Source organism: Hemitrygon akajei, unplaced genomic scaffold, assembly GCF_048418815.1.
Source record: "Hemitrygon akajei unplaced genomic scaffold, sHemAka1.3 Scf000082, whole genome shotgun sequence".
Classification (NCBI taxonomy): domain Eukaryota; kingdom Metazoa; phylum Chordata; class Chondrichthyes; order Myliobatiformes; family Dasyatidae; genus Hemitrygon; species Hemitrygon akajei.
Genome location: NW_027331968.1, coordinates 2504496 through 2524902, shown reverse-complemented (window position 1 = coordinate 2524902; position 20407 = coordinate 2504496). Strand labels below are relative to the sequence as shown.

Sequence of the window (20407 nt, the reverse complement as noted above, 5' to 3'; positions counted from 1 at the left end):
AGAAGATTCACAGGATGTTGCCGGGACCAGACGACCTGAGTTGTAAGGAAATACAGAATTCGTTAGGACTTTATTCCTTGGAACGTAGAATATCGAGAGGAGATTTGACAGAGGTAATGATGCGGAGTATAGCTAGGGTAAATGCAGGAAAATTCACCTGCGTATCTGCCAGGGTCATCTATTTCTAACCCGTGTTCCCGATGCGGCCTCATTTACATTGGTGAGACCCGCCATAAATTGGGAAACCGTTTTGTCGAGCATCTCTGTTTCATCTGCCACAAGGGGACTTCGCAGTGGCCAAACATTTTAATTCTGATTCCCATTCCGACGTCTCGATCAATGGCCTCCTCTTGTGCCAAGATGAGAGCGCCCTCAGGTTGGAGGAGCAAAACCTTATATTCCATTTGGGTAACTCCAACCTGATTGCATGAATGTTGAATTCTTCTTCCAGTAAACAAATCCCCCACCCACCTACTTCTCTATTTCACACTCTGAACTTTCATTTCTGCACCCCAGCCTATTAATTCCCACTGGGTTCCCTCTTTCCCTTTCTCCTATTGACAACGCTCCGATTCTTTCATCTCCAGTCCTTGGCCTGTCCTACACTTGACTTCACCTATCACCTCCCAGCTCGCCTCTTTCTCCATCCTGACCTTTGTATTCAGATCACTTCCCCCTCCTCCTCAGGAATGAAAAAGGCTGGTGGTCCAAAATGTCGACTATTTACTCTTTTCCATACATACCGCCTGTTGTGCTAAGATCCTCCAGCATTTTGTGTGTGTTGCTTTGAATTTCCAGCGTTTGCAAGCTTTCTCGTGTTTAAGTGTGGTAATAACCGTAACAATTATTTGGGCTTTGTTGAGATTGTAGCTGGAATATGGTGTAAAATCCCGCTCCCCATACTCACACGGGTTATACAGACCAAAGAACAAACTGCCGGAGGAACTCAGTGGGTCGGGCAGCATCTGTGGAGGGAAATGGACCGTCAACATTCCGGGCCGAGACCCTCCCTCTGGACTGAGAGTGGACGGGAAATAGTCAGAGAAAAGAGGGGAGGGGTGGGGATGGGGCAAGAGCAGGGGAATGAGAGGTGGATCCAGGTGAGGGGGGAGTTGGGAAAGTGGAAATAGTGACAGGGGTGGGAGGTGAGGGGTTGGGGTAACACGGGGCTGCAGAAGATATTCAATTCCACGGAGGATTATAAGAAGTTAGAATTCAATTCTATGGAGGATTATCTAACAAGTAAGAGAGAGTTTGTTTTAGAGATTCACCAGACTGATTCCCGGAGGACGATGAAGACTCAGTGATCGTTTTCACATAAAACAGAGATCGGCAGATGTGTGGAGACCGAAGGGATGGAGGAAATGAGGATCGGGCAGGAACATGTGACTGAGATGAGAGAGCAGGCTCCATCTTGTTGATGGTTTGAGGGGCTGAATGGCCTCTTCCTGCTGTTTCTCACTTGATGTTTCAGTGTTCCTGTCCAGTGAGACTCAGGAGGAATGTGAATAGAAATTAGTGTTTCTAAACGTATGAGTGATTTCAATGAAGCCTGCACAAATCGGGTGCGGATTTAGTATCGGACCGGGACGGGAATTGATTCCCTAACTCTGAGAAACAGGAGGTGGAGCACTGGGGACGGGAAAGATGCAGAGGGAAAAAATTAAAAATGTAGCCGGTGTAAATATGAAATAACATGCAAAATGCAGCAGATCGGTCAGGCAGTGTGTGAGGGGCGAGGAGCAGAGTCACCAGTTCAGGTGGGAGGCCCTCCACCCGTCACGTGATCCAGGTTCTTGCTCCGATTTCAAACGCAGATCTGCAGCATCAGAGGTTCTCGCTTCCGAGGCCCCGCCTCCTCTCCCATAGTCCCCGGATGAGCGGTAGATTTCTTTCCGTTCTCTGTGGAAGTGGATTGTCACGGGGAGCCGGTGGACCGATCGCTGTCTGCAGGACAAATTGATCAAGTTCTCATCGGTCAATATTGTGGCCGGTCACTCGGAGTGAACGCGACCGACAATTTCCCATCGGTGAGTACTGAAGCCGTTCCCGGGAGAGGGGATCCTGATGTTGTGCAGAGTCCCGTCAACTTCCCCGAACTGGCGGCCTCGTTCCGCTTCCTGGACACAACCTGTCGTGGTCGGTCCGGGTTATGGGACCTTCACACCGAACCACCGAGATGAGCCGCCCCCAGTGTTCTGGTCCCAAGAGCGGGATGAGGTGGTGATGCCCGAGACTGAACCCATTCATTAAGATGTATCTGGTGAATTTTACCTCCATCACCCGGCCCGGTATCTGTTCCAAACCTCACCTGGATCGACGCTTGGGGTCGATAATTGTTTTACATATTTCTAGCACACTGGAAGCGGCCGTTAGGCCCATTGTGTTCTTGCAGACTCGAGGGTTAAACAAAGTAATCGCACCCTCGGTAGACTCTTCCACGTGTATGAGCAGTTTCATCTTTCCCCGTTCAGACAGGACAGTGAGATCCAGATCTCTCACATCCTCTCGGGGACTGGGAAGTTACATTCCATCTTCTTTCCATTGCTACGACTTGCCGAAATGCTGACAGTGATTCCCGATATCTGGCCCTATTAATGCGAGAGTTAAGTCTTGTTCATGTTTGTCCAGCCTGTATCCCAATGCCGCAATGATATATTTCAGCAATCTCTCTTATAAACTTTGTCTTCATTGTGAAGTTTTGTATTTGCACCTTTCTATTTATCTATCTATCTATCTATCTATCTATCTATCTATCTATCTATCTATCTATCTATCTATCTATCTATCTATCTATCTATCTATCTATCTATCTATCTATTTATTTGTCTGTTTATTTATTTATTTATTTGGTTAGCTAGTTAGTTAATTAGTTAGTTAGTTATTGTTCGCTAGGAATACCAAAGGTTTAGTTGGACACAACACGTGGCAGGGTAAAATCAACCATTTCAATTGTAGTTTCACCGTTACAAAATGGCTGCAGTGTTAATCTTTGTCATAATGGAACTCATAGCATCTGATGTTGAGTTTGTTATTTCCTTTTTCAGTTATTTTCGGTGAGCCACTTCCTCTGTTTCCAGGGTAACGGCCCGTCAGAGCTGCAGCAAGTGTTGCAGTTTTTATCGCTCTGTGGTCACCGCCTCTCAGCGTAGAGACAGTGGCCTCGGGAGCAAATGTAACAGAATGATACTGGGAGGAAAGGATGCTGTGAGCATTGACTGTGTGGGATGTATTACACCAGGGTCAGAATGAACTCAGAACTAACAAATTGTTTGGGGTGGGATGGTATTTACAGTCTAGGGTGGCAATCAGTTACTATTTGTGCGTTAAAATGAAGATGGCGAAAATACTACAGTTGCAGGAAATTTAAAGTAAGGAGGAGAAAATACTGGAAACACTCAGCAGATCGGCAGCATCTTGGACAATCTCAGTTCTGAAACTGGGTCTTCCACCATTTCTCTTTTCAGAGATGTAGTCTGATGTACTGAGTTCCCAGCATTTTCTACTTTATAATTTTACATTTTGTTCCTGCTACACTGCAGGAAACATAGCCGCCCGCTCTGCTGGGCAAGATCCCACACAGCAGGAAGATTGTGATCAAATGTGCTCGGTTTAGCTGCTGGGGTCCGGCTGAAGTGTATCCTCCTTTCAGACCGGGGAAACGGCCTGAGCACCAGCTTCGGCAGGGGGTCATTAGCTTCCAATTCCACCTTAGTCTGTGAATCGGAAATGGTGGGAACACCACGGCAAATTGCCGGCACCAAGGCGTCTTTGTATGGGTGATAATATTGGGCTGGTGACCCTGATGATATGGAATTGGCAGTATACCGGCTACAGTCCAGGTTGGTAATTCTGCAGCTGTGATCGGAATTTTCTCAGTCTGCAGTGAAGCTGAAATCCCGGGCGGTTGGGCATTGGTTATGGGGAAATCACCGTCAACACTGTCCAATAGGATATCATATCTGTCAAGTATTTTGGAGATTATTTAAGAATGAACTAGGGCGTTAGGTGAAGTTGAGCAGTGATGTTGTTCATCTGAACTTTGGTAAAGTCTGTAACAAGATCCTGCATGGCAGCTGATCGGGGAGGTTCGGTCACGTGGGATTCACGGGGAACTGGCGAGGTGGATTCACACCAGGCTCGAGAACAAGAAGGAGAGGGGGATGAATGTAGATGGTTCTAGCGAATGGAGGCCTGTGACGAGTGGGATGTGAGTGTCAGTGTTGAGATCTCTGTAATTTACTATTCATGCCATTGATTTGTACAGGAATGTACATGGCTACACAGAGTATTATGTACTTCATCCGACTGTAGTAAATATATTATCAAGCTGGAGAGGGTGCAGAAGAGATTGCTGAAGATGTTACCTGGGCTAGAGGGCCGGGTCATAGGAAGCTTTTGTCCGAGCTGGATCTTCATTGCAGAGGGGAATCTTGGGATGGGGGCTCCAGGAATATGGAATTTGCATTGTTTGTGCTTTGGTCTACGTTGGTGCTTTTACAGAAGCAGGTATCTCCGGTGTCTGGATATTGGTAGCGTGAATCTTTCAACGTGAGATGTGGGAACACCCAGTCTGAGATGTGGAAAAGATATGCTAGGCTCTGGGTGTGGGCTGTGACCCTCTGAGGTTGGATCCTGGGTTACCACACATGTCTTGATCCAGATAAAATGAATCAGGGGATCAAGTTGTCCGGGTGTATGTGACGTTGAGCGAGTATTTCTGTTCTGTGCTCACATGTTTGGTTCTGAAGTTCCTTTGGAAGCAAAGCAGAGAATGAGTTCCCATTCCATCCCTCACAGGGACAGGATGTGATTAAATACGATGTTTTGTGTTTGCACCAGTAGAAATCGACCGGGGTTTCAGAAATGAATTCACATTTGGACATTCCCCCTCACTCTCACTTGTCTATCTGCCAGTGGGAGTCAAACAGAAACTCAAGATGCTGAAAAGTAAATCAACCCCGCCCATAAAATCTAGATTTGTTGGGGTGGGGGAGTTAGGGCGGGAGAGATTATTTACACCAACCGAATAACAACAAGCCCGGATGCAGTGGGAGTGGAGAGGGTGTCTGGATTAGACGGAGAGTCTGGGATCTGAGAGTGCAGCCTCAGAATAAAGAAGCATCACTTTAAAATTGAGATGAGAGACATTACTTCAGGCAAAGGTTGTTTGATCTGTGGAATTTGTCACCACAAACAGTGATGGAGGCGATCGCTGGGTATATTCATGTTCTGGGTTGCTAAATAGGTTGAGTGTTATAACAGGGAAGCAAGAATACGGTGATGGAAAATAATCCTCCATGATTGATTATGGAGCAGACTGGAATGAATCACTTAATTCTACTCCTGTATATTATGACTTGTATCTTATACCATGACTGAACGATGACTTCCTTGTATCCCATCACAAACAATAGGAAATCTTCAGGTGCTGGAAGTCCAAGCAACACACACAAAATGCTGGACTAACTGAGCAGGCCGGGCAGCATCTATGGAAGAGAGTAGCGTCGACATACAGATGCTGCCTGGCCTGATGAGTTCCTCCAGCATTTTGTGTGTGTTCTTTTGTATCCCATGTCAGGATTTGTAAAGTGTGAGGGACGGTTACAGATCTCTTCACTCGGATCATGACATACGCGTTCAAAATTTAAATGTCAGGTTAATGCTTTGTTCTCGTTTGTTTGAGTAACATACTTCATTATCTCTCTGGTTAAAGTTAGACCTGCGGTGAGCGATTTATTGGAAGACAAGTCCACGACTGGAAGCAAATCCCAAATAAAGACGAGGGAACAGCAACAATGAACCAGCCCGACGACGGAGAGCACCAATTCGAGAGAACCCTTCTGACTCGGAGTTTCCATTGATTCAGTCAGGAGAAAGTTTGGTGAGTCTCATTTTCTCAAACACTGGTCCTTTAGACATTACATTTCTGTACCAAGGAAGGCAGGAAATAGCTGGAGTGCGACTGAATAAGCCTAGAAATACCAGTTATGCCAGTTGCAATCATTCCAGATCTGCTAATGTGCTGTCAGCATCAGCTCAGTGAAGCCACGCACATTCCTCATATTGTTTGCTCATTTGAAACTCTTATCAGTTCTGATGTTTCCTTGCTTGTCTGTGTTACGTCACAATAATCTCAAAATGCGTTGAGAATTTCCTCCCTTTATAAGAGGCCGCAGTTTTTTCCTGCTCCAGTGATTGCAGAAATGTGGAATAACCGTGAACTGCAGCAACATGTCATTGACTCCTCTGTCTATTGCAAGCTGCAATGATATACTTGTCCTCGAGTATATCGTCGTGCAAGCCTCTGCTAAGAGCAAACCCTCTTGAAGCCAAATGTCCCAGCACCACATTTCATTGAATCCTAACTAGAAAATGCAAACCAATAACTTACATTTGCATACCCTGTCGTCATCAAACACTTTTCTTCTAACAAATAGTCAGAACATATGAATCTGTGAATAAGCATAAATAGGTTTTGCAATGTTCCCATTTGACCCTGTACCATGGGTTATATCTGTCCTTGAGATGAACAAGTGCTCTTGCAGCCAGGACTGCTGGAGCTGCCGGAATCGGTTTAAACTCAGTCATTTCGGGATGGGAAGCAGCGTGTTGGGTCAGATGATGAAGCCGTTGATATTAAGATATATCCAATGTTCAGAGAGACTGTGACAGGTTTGGCTGTGGACAGGGCATCATGTAGTGAAAAGCAGCAACAGTTTCCGCTCCCCCCACACACACTCCCCCTCTCACCTTCCTATTTTTTGCTGGTGTTAATCGCGGGAGTTAGGAACTCTTTCTACTCACTGAACAGTGAAATTAAAGCCTGTGATTCCATTCAAAGCCCAGTTTCTTTATAAAGAGTGGGGTTGAAGTGTTATCGAGATGAACATGGCGGAATGCTTAACGGAAGTTTAAATCAGATCAGCGGCAGTTTTGGACAGCCGAGTGGTCTCCTTATGCATTTGTTGTGTTAATTAGAAAAGTTCTGACAGTTCAATTAGTGTAAGACAATATAACTTCAGCATATTAATTATATTGTGGAACTGAAAAGAAACACTGCATTGATTAACAATATACATTGAGATTTGTGCGTTAATGTTGGACGCCAGCGGGTTGCAGATCGACCATGACTCATTCGGTGATCTGGCCAGCGCGGTACGGGACCGAAGGATGCGCTCCCCGTTCCCTGTTACGCAACCGCGCACTCCCGCTTACCGCCAGTGCGTGCCCTCTCACGGAGCTTCGTCACACTAACACTCCCGGGCTGACGTTGAGACGATTTAAGCGGGCTGCACGTGTCCGGTATGTCTCGTGAAGTGACGTGAGATTTACTTGTCTCTCATTGGAGATTTCAAATGCCTATTTAGTATACCAACCAATGGGGATATGAGCTTCGTCATTCGTCATTCAGGAGTTGCCTCCGTAGACCCCACCACGTGTTTCCTACCTGACTGCTGGGAAAGATCCAACAAGCTTGTTTTTGAATGTCACTTTTCCTCGCTAAGGAGTTGGCGGAGCCGTAAGAGTGACACATTGAAGTGGGAGAATAGGGGGTTTCTCTTCTCTGAAGTGGCGAGGACGAAGAGGGCTTCAGTATATCTGTTGCAGACACTGGTAAAGTCTTGCTCTGCAAGTGCGGTGTGGGGAGGGAAGTGATTTTGAGAGCAAGTCACGATCATACTATGGGACACAATGGGAACCGATGGCTGCCATTTTTTTAATGTCTGGGTTTTTTAAAAAAGGAGTAAACAGACTCACCTTAGGCCAGCAGGCTGTCCCAGTGGCTGTTGTGGGGACAGATGCTTGGAGTATGCTTGGTCCCTGCTTGCATTAGCAATTTATCTAAGGAATAATTTGAGCGGCACCATCCATGGCCGAAGGTCAGTAGGTCAGAGCGTTTGGCTGTTCGGTTCTTTCACTGTGACACCCCGAACTCCACATCAACTTCATCAAAACCACCCAGGGCGAACTTTAATGACCAACAAACCATAATTGCTCTCAGTGATCAGCGATCTGAATGATTCAGTCGCTTTTAGAGGAAGGGATACCTAAGGTCGACATTGTGGAAGTGTTTTGTTTCCCAGGAGACAAGACTGTGTACGGGAGGTGTTCTGTTACCTGATGCAATCTGTGTTTTCACTGCTGGCAATTCCAGCTAACATCAATAAAACTGTTGTTTATGAAAATCCTAAACAACAAGACTCTGCACTGACTGCAGCCACTCCATCCCAAAGCAGATCACCCTGCACAGTCCTCCCCTCTGATGACGCATTGATCACATTGCGCATGCTCGCATTCCCGGAAGGGCGGTGTTTTCCTTTGTATTCTTTGCTGAATAGGTTTCAGGGTCGGGAAAAGTCTCCTGGGCGGGGAGCCAGGGGATGGATCACTGACTGCGGAGAGAAGACATAACTTTCCCATCGGTGAGTATTGAGACCAGACCCGAGTGAGGAAGTCTGATGCTGGGCAGTGAGACCCGTTATCTCAATCGAACTGGCGGCCTTCGCCCCGCTTCCTGGACGGAACCTGCCGGTGTCAGTCCGGGTTGTGGGACCTTCACACCGAACCGCATGGGATGAGCTAACGCTCAGCCCCTGTTATTCTGCTCCTCGGGAGGGGTGGGGATGAGGCGGTGATGCTGGGACCACACCCATCTTTCGCCCGTTTGGACAAGGCAGTGAGATCTACATCTGACATGTCCTTTCGTTGCAGGTGGGGAATATGTTTCTCCTGATTGCATTCCACTCTTCCAACCTGCCGAAATGCAGCCAGTGTTCCCGGGTATATTACCCATTTGTGTGAGAATTTAGTCTTTTCTATTTTTCTGAGCTAATCAAAAATGTGTACACTTCAATTAAACCTCCCTCCAGAATTTTCAGTCTATCTGATAGTTCCACACAATTAAAATAAGGATCCGGTTTATTGTCACGGGAGACACTCCACCAGTCACAGGACCCTGTGTCCCGCTCTCATCTTACCGCAGATCTGCAGCATCTGCCGGTTTCATTTCAGCCCAGCACTGATCTGAACAATCTCTTTGCGCATGCCCACTGTTCCTACATAGGCGGTGGCTTCCTTTCCATTCTGTGTTGGGATAGTCTGCGGGGTCGTGATTTGGAGATGACCCTCGGGGAGGTCGAAGACCCTGGGGCGGGGAGCTGGGGAAAGCATCACCAGCACAGGCAGAATTAAATGCAGAATGAGGCAGGGTTAATGGAGCCATTACAACTTTAATTTCATTATTACAGGATGTTGCAGCGTTACTCATGGTCATAATTAAACTCACTGTATATGATACAGAGCTTTGTTATTCGCTTTTTCTGTTATTGTTGGTGAGCCATTACTCAGTAACAGCCCAAGAAGGAATGTTGCGTGTTTTTTTTCATTCTCTGATCACTGCCCCTCAGTGAAAGAGACAAGTGACATCAGGAGCAGATGTAACAGATTGACAGTGAGGTGGGGAGTTGGGGGAGGATGTTGTGAACATTGTCTGTATTGGAATGAAGAGAAAACTTATAAATAGGGGCATTAGATTTCTGTAAAATCTGTTCAGGATGCCACAAGCATTGTGAAATCAGTCAATGTTTGTGCATTGTTTAAAATAAAAAAAGAGAAATTACTGGAAATACTGGGAGAGCTTCAGCCTCCCAGATGACCACATCTGCACCAGGTGCACCAAGCTGCAACTCCTCAGAGAATGAGTTAAGCAACTGGAGCTGCAGCTCGATGTCGTTTGCCTCGTACGGAATGCCAAGGAAGTTCAAAGTAAAAATTATCAGATTATTAGAGTATCAGAGGTATCAAAGGTACTCTGATAAAAATTATCAGAGTACCTTTATAACCACCATCCCCTCAAAACTAATCATTAAACTCCAAGCCCTGACCTCAATACATCCTTGTGCAATTGGATCCTGCATTTCCTCACTTGTAGACATCACTCAGTCCAGATTGGCAAAAACATCTCCTCCACAATCTCCATCAGCACAGGGGCACCACAGGGATGTGTATTTAGTCATCTGCTCTCTTCGCTCTCCTCACACCTGTGACTGTGTGGTTAAGTACAGCTCCACCACCATATATAAGTTTGCTGATGATACCTCTGTTGTGGACACTATCAAAAAGGGTGGTGAATCAGCATACAGGAGGGAGACTGAAAACTTGGCTGACTGGTGTAATAACAACAACCTCTCACTCAATATCAATAAGACCAAGAAACTGATTGTAGAATTCAGGAGAGGGAAGACAGAGGTCCCTGAACCAGTAATCATCGGAGGATCAGAGTTGGAGGGGGGCAGTAGCATTGCATTCTTGGGTATAACTCTCTCAGAGTTCCTGTCCTGAACGCATCATATAACTATAATTGTGAAGAAAGTACGACAGCGCCTTTACAACCTCAGGAGTCTGTGGAGATTCACTATGTCATCAAAAACCTCAGCGAACCTCTGTAGATGTGTGGTGGAAAGTCTGATGACTAGCTGCATTATGGACTGGTCGGGGAACACCAATGCCTCTGAGCAGAAAATCCTACAAAAGGCGGTGGATTTGGCCCAGTATGTCACGGGTAAAGCTCTCTCAACCATTGAGTACATCTACATGAAATGTGCTGTAGAAAGGCAGCATCCATCATCAACAATCTTCACCACCCAGGCCATGCATTTTTCTCGCTGCTGCCATCAGGCAGAAGGTACGGATGCCTCCGGACACACACCACCAGGTTCCAGAACAGTTACTGTCCTACAAACATTTAGATGTGACTGTACAAGGCTTGACTAATAAGATCGCAGATAACACAAAATTAGTGGATGGTGTTCACGGTGAAGATTATCGTAGCTTATAGGGGATCTAAATGGGCAGAGGAGATTGCAAAACCAACACGAGCAGCAATGGTTCCATGCAGAGTTTGGTGATGATGTGGAAAGAAGTGCCAGAGGAAGTGGATGAGGCAGGCACAACTGTATAATTCCAGAAGGTGATTGGGATGTGTAGATGGAGTGAACAGGCCGGGGGGGGGGGGAATGGGCCCATCACAGGAAATTGTGACCGTCTCGGTTAACATTGTGGTCAGCATTGTCTCGTTGGGCTGAACGGTCTGTATCTGTTATCTGCTGCTCTGTAACTCTATCAGTAGATGCACTGGACAGACATACAGACATGGTTTGTGAGTTGACAGTAGCAGGGAATGTTTTGTCCCTAAGTCAGCTGCTGCTCTGATTCAGGGGAGGGAGATACTGTCATACTTATAATGTAATCGTTCTCTCTCTGACTCACTGTCTGCCTGTGTGTAATTCAGGGCATCACCAGCAGGTGGAGCTGTCCTGCACCGAGACCAAAGTGTAAACAAGACGACGACAATCAACAATCATCAGTCAGATACAGAATGGACAGAGGTATGATCACTGGGATCATTCTAACTAAACTTCTGTCCTATTGGCACACACTAGTACAAACTTACACAGATGTTAACAGGGCATAGAAAAGTTTCATCAAGCAGGGTCATTGATCCCACTGGCAAAGCAGCCTTGAGTAATTGATCAATCCATCAGTTCTAGCGCAGCGACCTGACACCAGTAATGGTCGAATCACTCCACCCACCACGGAAAGCTTCACCTGAGTGAAAGGAGCAGGGACTCCTAAATTAGGTGGCTGTGAGTGAAACACAGGAGTGCAACAACGGGCTTGAGGGTTATGTAAACGTCCAGGATCAGTTTCTGCTTCACCTCTAGACAGGCCCTGATGTGTAAGATATATCTAACTTTCATTTATAAAATTCAGAACCAGATGGAAGAAGCATTTCCAGGAATTCAGAGATTGTGTGATAACCTAGCATTTCAGGTTTTGGAAGGGCAGCTATCAATTCCTTCCTGGTTTTCTTGGCTGCTGCGGAAAGGAGATGAGGGAAGTTTCTGAAATCTGTTTTCTCTAGCTGAGCTGAGAGCATTGCTGGAGTTGGGAATGGCTGAGGATCAGATGACATCTCATTCTGGATAAATATGCAGTTTGCTTCAGTGTTTTAATATTCGAATCCATGTCTGGGCTGTGTACAAATGGTGAATGTGAGTTCTCAATATTTCCCTATTAAGATCATCTGTTACCTGGATTTAAAATTCCCAGGATCTCTGATGGAAAACCCTGTATAGCCAATGACCAAATGTCTCAGTCCCCAGTCTCAGGTGATTGTGTTCAACTCTGATTCCGGGGGGAATAAAACAAACATAACAGCCTGGATCAGCTAATTCACGCTGATGCAAATGTCTTTTGTGCTTCCTCCATTTTCCCACAGCTTTTACCAAATTTCCCTAATAGACTTCTTTATCCTTTCCCCTGCCCACATCCTCTCAACTTTGTAAATTTATTTGTGTTTACTGCCTCCTCTGGCTGCATGTAATTTATACCCATCACCCGCCACGTGAACAAATGCCCCTTCGGCCCATTTTCAATTTCTGCACTAAAGTCTTAGACTCCTCTACCCCGGGAAAAAAGACTATGACCATCTACCCTATTTACGCCCCTGATTATTTTTATGTATGTGTGTAAGGTCACCCTTCAAGCTCCAATTATCCAGGGCAAACAGTCCCAGACGAACCATATAACAGAAAACCCAACATCCTAGTCCAGTGACATACTGGTCATTCTCCACTAAACGCTTTCCATCTTAATCAAGTCCATTCTATAGAACCACAGCTCCAGAGCAGATATGAAAATAAATAATGTTAAAAGTTCATGCAAAGTCAGAAAGTGTCTTTGGAGATGGTAATAATCTTTTGAGGTGTGTCTATTTCAATGCAAGGAGTATTGTGGCGAACGCTGACGAGCTGAGGGCCTGGATTGACACATGGAATTACGATATTTTAGCCGTTAGTGAAACTTGGCAAAGGAGGGGCAGGACTGGCAGCTTAATGTTCCAGAGTTCCAATATTTCAAACATGGTAGGGGCAGAAAAATGAAGGGTGTTGAGGTAGCATTGCTAGTCAAGGAAAATGTTACAGCAGTGCTCAGGCAGGACAGATTAGAGGGCTTGTCTACCGAGGCCATATGGGTGGAGCTGAGAAACAGGAAAGGAATGATCACATTATTAGGGTTGTATTATAGACCGCCCAATATTCAGCGAGATTTGTAGGAGCAAATCTGCAGAGAGGTAACAGAGAACTGCAGGAGGCAGAAAGTTGTGATTGTAGGGGATTTTAATTTTCCACACATTGATTGGGACTCCCATACTGTTAAAGGTCGAGATGGGTTAGAGTTTGTAAAATGTGTTCAGGAAAGTTTTCTAAATCAATATATAGATGTACCAACTAGGGAGGATGCAATATTAGATCGATAGCAAATGAGTTAAGGCAGGTGACAGAAGTGTGTGTAGGGGAGCACTTTGGTTCCAGTGATCATAACGCCATTAGTTTCAACTTGATCATGGATAAAGATAGATCTGGTCCTCGGGTTGAGGTTCTAAACTGGAAAAAGGCCAAATTTGAAGAAATGAGAATGGGTCTAAAAAGCGTGGATTGGGACAGGTTGTTCTCTGACAAGGGTGTGACTGGTAAGTGGGAGGCCTTCAAAGGAGAAAGTTTGACAGTGCAGAGTTTGTTTATGTTCCTGTCAGGATTAAAGGCAAAGTGGATAAGAATAAGGAACCTTGGTTCTCGAGGGATATTGGAACTCTGATAAAGAGAGATGTATAACATGTATAGGCAACAAGGAGCAAATAAGGTGCTTGAGGAGTATAAAAAGTGCACAAAAATACTTAAGAAAGAAATCAGGAGGGCTAAAAGAAGACAAGAGGTTGCTTTGGCAGTCAAGGTGAAGGATAATCCAAAGAGCTTCTACAGGTATATTAAGTACAAAAGCATAGTAAGGGATAAAACAGGTCCTTTTGAAGATCAGAGTGGTCGGCTATGTATGGATCCGAAAGAAATGGGGGAAATCTTAAACATGTTTTTTGCATCTCTATTTATTAAGGAAACTGGCATGGAGTGAACGGAAATAAGGCGAACAAGTAGTGAGGTCATGGAACCTATACAGATTGAAGAGGAGGACGTGCTTTCTATCTTGAGGAAAATCAGAGTAGATAAGTCCCCAGGACCTGACAGGGTGTTTCATCGGAGCTTGAACGAGACTAGTGTTGAAATTGCAGGGGCCTTGGCAGATAAATTTAAAATGTCGGTATCTCCAGGTGAGGATTGAAGGATAGCTCATGTTGTTCCATTGTTTTAAAACGTATCTAAAAGTAATCCGAGAAATTACAGGCCGGTAAGTTTGACGTCATATCTTTATTTCATTTCCCAGTATCACCGGACACCGTTGCTTTAAGATCCCATGGTCATCATTCAACTACTGTGAATTCAGTGATTTGTATTACTGTGTCTATCCTGTTATTTTACTGGGAGTGAATGTGTCCAGTCACCGGGTTATTGGGATGGTCACCAAGCAGGATGTACGGTTCACAGAAACCAGCACAGTCCCACTCCAAATCTGGTCAGCCAGAGTCACGGCTCCATTGCAGTCTGAATCAGTTTTGCTCAGCTCTAAGTCATACTCGTATTACCTGCAATTCATCACTTATTTCAGGTAGGAAATCGAAACAAGTAGGGAAAGTACTGAAGAGGATTTTACCAGGCGGATCATCGAGGAAAGATTATCAGGACAAGGGAGGCAATGTACCAAAACAGGGTCAGATTGAGAGCAATGTCTCAGAATGCAGTACGGCCGCAGAGGAAGTGGAGCAAATTAAGCCCAGAGACACCGATCAGGACCCTGGAACCAGCACAAGTGAGGCGACTGCCTGTCAGCCCAGAGACAGTGACGTCAGAGACACTGATCAGGACCCTGGAACCGGCACAAGTGAGGCGACTGCCTGTCAGCCCAGAGACAGTGACGTCAGAGACACCGATCAGGACCCTGGAACCGGCACAAGTGAGGCGACTGCCTGTCAGCCCAGAGACAGTGACGTCAGAGACACTGATCAGGACCCTGGAACCGGCACAAGTGAGGCGACTGCCTGTCAGCCCAGAGACAGTGACGTCAGAGACACTGATCAGGACCCTGGAACCGGCACAAGTGAGGCGACTGCCTGTCAGCCCAGAGACAGTGACGTCAGAGACACCGATCAGGACCCTGGAACCGGCACAAGTGAGGTGACTGCCTGTCAGCCCAGAGACAGTGACGTCAGAGACACTGATCCGGACCCTGGAACCGGCACAAGTGAGGCGACTGCCTGTCAGCCCAGAGACGGTGACGTCAGAGACACTGATCAGGACCCTGGAACCGGCACAAGTGAGGCGACTGCCTGTCAGCCCAGAGACAGTGACGTCAGAGACACCGATCAGGACCCTGGAACCGGCACAAGTGAGGCGACTGCCTGTCAGCCCAGAGACAGTGACGTCAGAGACACCGATCAGGACCCTGGAACCGGCACAAGTGAGGTGACTGCCTGTCAGCCCAGAGACAGTGACGTCAGAGACACTGATCCGGACCCTGGAACCAGCACGTGAGGCGACTGCCAGTCAGCCCAGAGACAGTGACGTCAGAGACACTGATCAGGACCCTGGAACCAGCACAAGTGAGGTGACTGCCCGTCCGACCAGAGACAGTGACGTCAGAGACACCGGTCAGGACCCCAGAACCAGCACAAGTGAGGCGACTGCCTGTCAGCCCAGAGACAGTGACGTCAGAGACACTGAGCAGGACCCTGGAACCAGCACAAGTGAGGCGACTGCCTGTCAGCCCAGAGACAGTGATGTCAGAGACACCGATCAGGACCCTGGAACCAGCATATGTGAGGCGACCGCCTGTCAGCCCAGAGACAGTGACGTCAGAGGCACCGATCAGGACCCCAGAACCAGCACAAGTGAGGCGACTGCCTGTCACCCCAGAGACAGTGACGTCAGAGACACCGATCAGGACCCCAGAACCTGCACGTGAGGCGACTGCCTGTCAGCCCAGAGACAGTGACGTCAGAGACACCGATCAGGACCCTGGAACCAGCACAAGTGAGGCGACTGCCTGTCACCCCAGAGACAGTGACGTCAGAGGCACCGATCAGGACCCTGGTACCACCACAACTGAAGCGACTGCCTGTCAGCCCAGAGACACCTATCAGGACCCTGGTACCAGCACAAGTGAAGCGACTGCCTGTCAGCCCAGAGACACCGATCAGGACCCTGGTACCAGCACACGTGAGGCGTCTGCCTGTCAGCCCAGAGACAGTGATGTCAGAGACACTGAGCAGGACCCTGGTACCGGCACAAGTGAGGCGACTGCCTGTCAGCCCAGAGACAGTGACGTCAGAGACACCGATTAGGACCCTGGAACCGGCACAAGTGAGGCGACTGCCTGTCAGCCCAGAGATAGTGACGTCAGAGAAACTGAGCAGGACCCTGGTACCAGCACAAGTGAGGCGACTGCCTGTCAGCCCAGAGACAGTGACGTCAGAGACACTGAGCAGGACCCTGGAAACGGCACAAGTGAGGCGACCGCCTGTCAGCCCAGAGACAGTGACGTCAGATGCACCGATCAGGACCCCGGAACCAGCACAAGTGAGGCGACCCCCTGTCAGCCCGGAAGCTCATTAAACACGGAATTATCAAGTCCCCAACTAGGAGCGGGTGGGTGAAATATGAAGGTGATTTGTTTGCATAATGTGGCAGGGAGGAGGCTAAATGCGATTCCTTGTTGGAGGGTTGGTCAGAGAGAGGGGGAATGTGTGGGTGTGGTACATGTGGTGTAGTGGGGTACCCGTTACCCCACTACTGGAAGTGTACTACCTGATCTGAGGATTTCCAGGATGTGCATTGGAGGACTTGCAGTTGTCCAGATAAGAGAGTATTTCCAGGATGTGAATCAGGGGAAATGTACTCACAGGGATGGAGAGTATCTCTGGGAAGCGAATATTACCGACAGTCTCAACATTTATTGCCAATCCAAAACTGAAATAGGTGAGTGGGTCGGATTGGGGATGGACTGGTTTGCATTAAATATGGTCCTTTATTAAAGTAATGGCTAGGACATCGTTGGTTCGATTTTAAGGTCAGTGTTGGAGATGGAGAATTAATCCATTTTTGTGTCTGTGAGCAGGTTCAAGTCATGCTTTTTTTCTGTTGAGTTGGGTGAGAGCGGTGGAGACGAGGGATATCTGAGTTCAAGCCTGTATTTTCCTTTCTATATTCATAGAGCCAGAGTTTACAATCTCCGACCTCCTGGCAGAGGGGGAGGAGTATCGACTGTACCAACTGACAAAGTTCTACAGAGACAGACTCAAACAAGCAATTGAAGAAAAGGTTGAAAGACTTAGCTGGATGTTGACAAAGGAGGGACATTTCAGTAGAGAAGAGAATGAGGTGAGTGTAGTGTGTGTATTGTCACAGAACTGTATAGTGTATGGTGACCAAAATTAATCTTCACGTTCTTGGCGTTCTACATGGCAATGGAGACTTTGATCTCTGACTTGTCTCCAGCAGATCTGGTTTCAGCTGTTAAATTGGGGAGCACTGGGAACTGCAGGGTCAGCCTCAACTTTTTTTCTCTCACACCTGCTGCATTTATCAGTGTGATATCAGAGCAGTGGCTGCGTATCTGGACCTTGAACAGGCATTGAGTCTGAAACCAATTTCAAATCTTGTCTGAACCGTCGGGCAGATTCACCTCATCTCATTAATCCAGAATGAATAGTAAACCGTCGGATTGTAAACTGAGACAACCGGCTTCACTGCTGTACTTGACAGTGGGAAACATGCTAACCATATCTGGTCTTGGCTCCGTGAGTTCTCAAACAATGTGTGGCTGATCTGTCATAGTCCTAGAAAAGTACAGCACAGAATCAGGCCTGTTGGCCCATTTATTTCCATGCTGGAATATTTAACTATGTATTCCCATTGACCTTCACCAGGCCCTGGTGCTCTATACCCTTATCATTCATGGATCTATCCAGACTTTTCTTAACTGCTTGTACTGCCTGCGCTGCTAGTTAGTTTTGCACTCATAGCACCCTCTGAGTCAACAAGTTTCACCTTTTTACCCCCTGAACTTTTCATCTTTCACCCTTTACTGATAACCTCTTGTTGCAGTACCTCTTTACCTCAGTACAAAATGCCTGCTTGCATTTATCCTGTCTGTACCCTATGTATCGACAATAGACAATAGGTGCAGGAGTAGGCTATTCGGCCCTTCTAGCCAGCACCGCCATTCACTGTGATCATGGCTGATTATACACAATCAGTACCCCGTTCCTGCCCTCTCCCCATATCCCTTGACCCCGCTATCTATAAGAGCTCTATCTAACTCTCTCTTGAATGCATCCAGATACCTGGCCTCCACTGCCTTCTGGGACAGAGAATTCTACATATCCACCACTCTCTGGGTGAAAAAGGTTTTCCGCATCTCAGTTCTAAATGCCCTACCACTTATTCTAAAACTGTGGCCTCTAGTTCTGGACTCACCCATCAGCGGGAACAAGCTTCCTGCCTCCAGCGTGTCCAATCCCTTAATAATCTTATATGTTTCAATCAGATCCCCTCTCAGCCTTCTAAATTCCAGTGTATACAAGTCCAGTCGCTCCAATCTTTCAACATATGACAGTCCCACCATTCCGGGAATTAACCTTGTGAACCTACGCTGCACTCCCTCAATAGCAAGAATGTCCTTCATCAAATTTGGAGACCAAAACTGCACACAATACTCCAGATGATGTCTCACCAGGACCCTGTACAGCTGCAGAAGGACCTCTTTACTCCTATACTCAATTCCTCTTGTTATAAAAGCCAGCATGCCATTAGCTTTCTTCACTGCCTGCTGTACCTGCATGCTTGTTTTCATTGCTGATGTCCAAGAGGACCTAGATCTAGATCTCGTTGTACTTCTCGTTGTAATTGTGTAAACTTCTCTGAAATCTCCCCTCAATCTTCCACGTTCCAATGAATAAAGTCCTAACCTGGTCACTCTTCTTCTAATCCTGACAATATCCTTGGTTTTTTTTTGTGTGTGTACTCTTTCAAACTTATTTCCATCTGTCCTGTAGGTAGGTGAGCAGAACTGCACATAATATCCAAATTAGGCCTCTGCAACCTCTTATACAACATCATATCCCATCTACTGTACACAATATTTTCATTTACAAAGGTTAATATGCTAAGAAACGTTCTTTCAAATCTGCAACTTGAGTACATTTGCCGTCACTTTCAATGACTTATGGACCTGTATTCCCAGATCACTCTGTTCTACCACACGTACCGGTCGCTGTATAATATCTACCCTGCTTGGTCCTTCCAAAGTGCAATTTGTCTGTATTACATTGCATCGGCCCCTTTTATGCCCATTCTCCATTTTGTCTAGATCTCACTGCAAGCTCTTGTAGTCTTCCTCTTTGTCCACTGCACCTTCCCAATGTTAGTGTCATCCGCAAATTTATGTTAACCATAATTTCATCCAGATCATTGATATAGATGACAAACAACAACAAGCACGGCACCGATCCCCGTGACATTGCACGAGTTACAGGCGCCAATCAGAAATGCAACAGTCTATAGTCACGCTCTGTATTCCTCCAAAAAGCCAGTGTCTAATCCAGTTTACCTGGTCATCTCGGATGCTGAGCAACTGAACCTTCCTGACCGACCTGCTATGAGGGAACTTGTCAAATACCGTGCTGAAGTCCATGTAGACAATATCCACAACCTTGGCCACAGCAAATTTCCTGGCAACTTCCTCAAAAATCTCTAAGATAGGTTAGGCGTGAAAGATCACGCACAAAGCTGATATCTCATGACCACAAAAGTCAATAGTTTGACCTAAAAGGGAAGAAGAAAGCACAAAACATAAATCTGCTGACTGGCTGATATCTCATGATCTCAGAAATCAACAGGTTGTCCTAAAAAGGAAGAAGATCAATAGGTTGTCCTGAAAGGGAAGGGGAAAAAAACGAAAAAGAAATCTGATAACTTGCTGAATATCTAACTAATGAGAGATAGGGACACACCATTTCAGGTCCCTCTCCTTGGAGCTCACAAACAGTGATTGTATTGTCCTATAACTAACCTACTCAGCCATGAGTGGTATCAGAAAATCAATTGCGTTACACCTGTGAGTGACTCTGTTCTCGTTGGGATTCATAGGCGCTGTCTGTAATGAATCAGACAGGCATTACCCAAAGGTAAGAGGAGTAATCTGTAAATATGATGCTCATCTATAAATTCATCATGTGAAGACATCTGCTTCACTGGAAAACCATTAAGTCAAGTCAAGTCAAGCCACGTTTTATTGTCATTTTGACCATAACTGCTGGAACAGTACACTGTAAAAACGAGACATCGTTTTTCAGGACCATGGTGCTACATAAAACAATACAAAAACTACACTGAACTACGTAATAAAAACACCGTAAAAAAAACGACACTAGACTACAGACCTACCCAGGACA

The 20407-nt window shown here is 46.3% G+C and overlaps 1 protein-coding gene across 1 annotated transcript in view; it reads left to right on the top strand.

Moving 5' to 3' along the window:
* The first annotated feature begins 1918 nt into the window (after positions 1-1918).
* The window catches only part of LOC140722611 (NACHT, LRR and PYD domains-containing protein 3-like), a 38059-nt gene continuing 19570 nt past the window's right edge, over positions 1919-20407 (top strand). The window contains exons 1-4 of the mRNA XM_073037317.1: positions 1919-2030; positions 5717-5884; positions 11294-11390; positions 17167-17333. Of these exons, the coding sequence (XP_072893418.1) occupies positions 11381-11390; positions 17167-17333 (177 nt within the window). The 5' untranslated portion in view covers positions 1919-2030; positions 5717-5884; positions 11294-11380. The remainder of the gene's footprint in view (positions 2031-5716; positions 5885-11293; positions 11391-17166; positions 17334-20407) is intronic.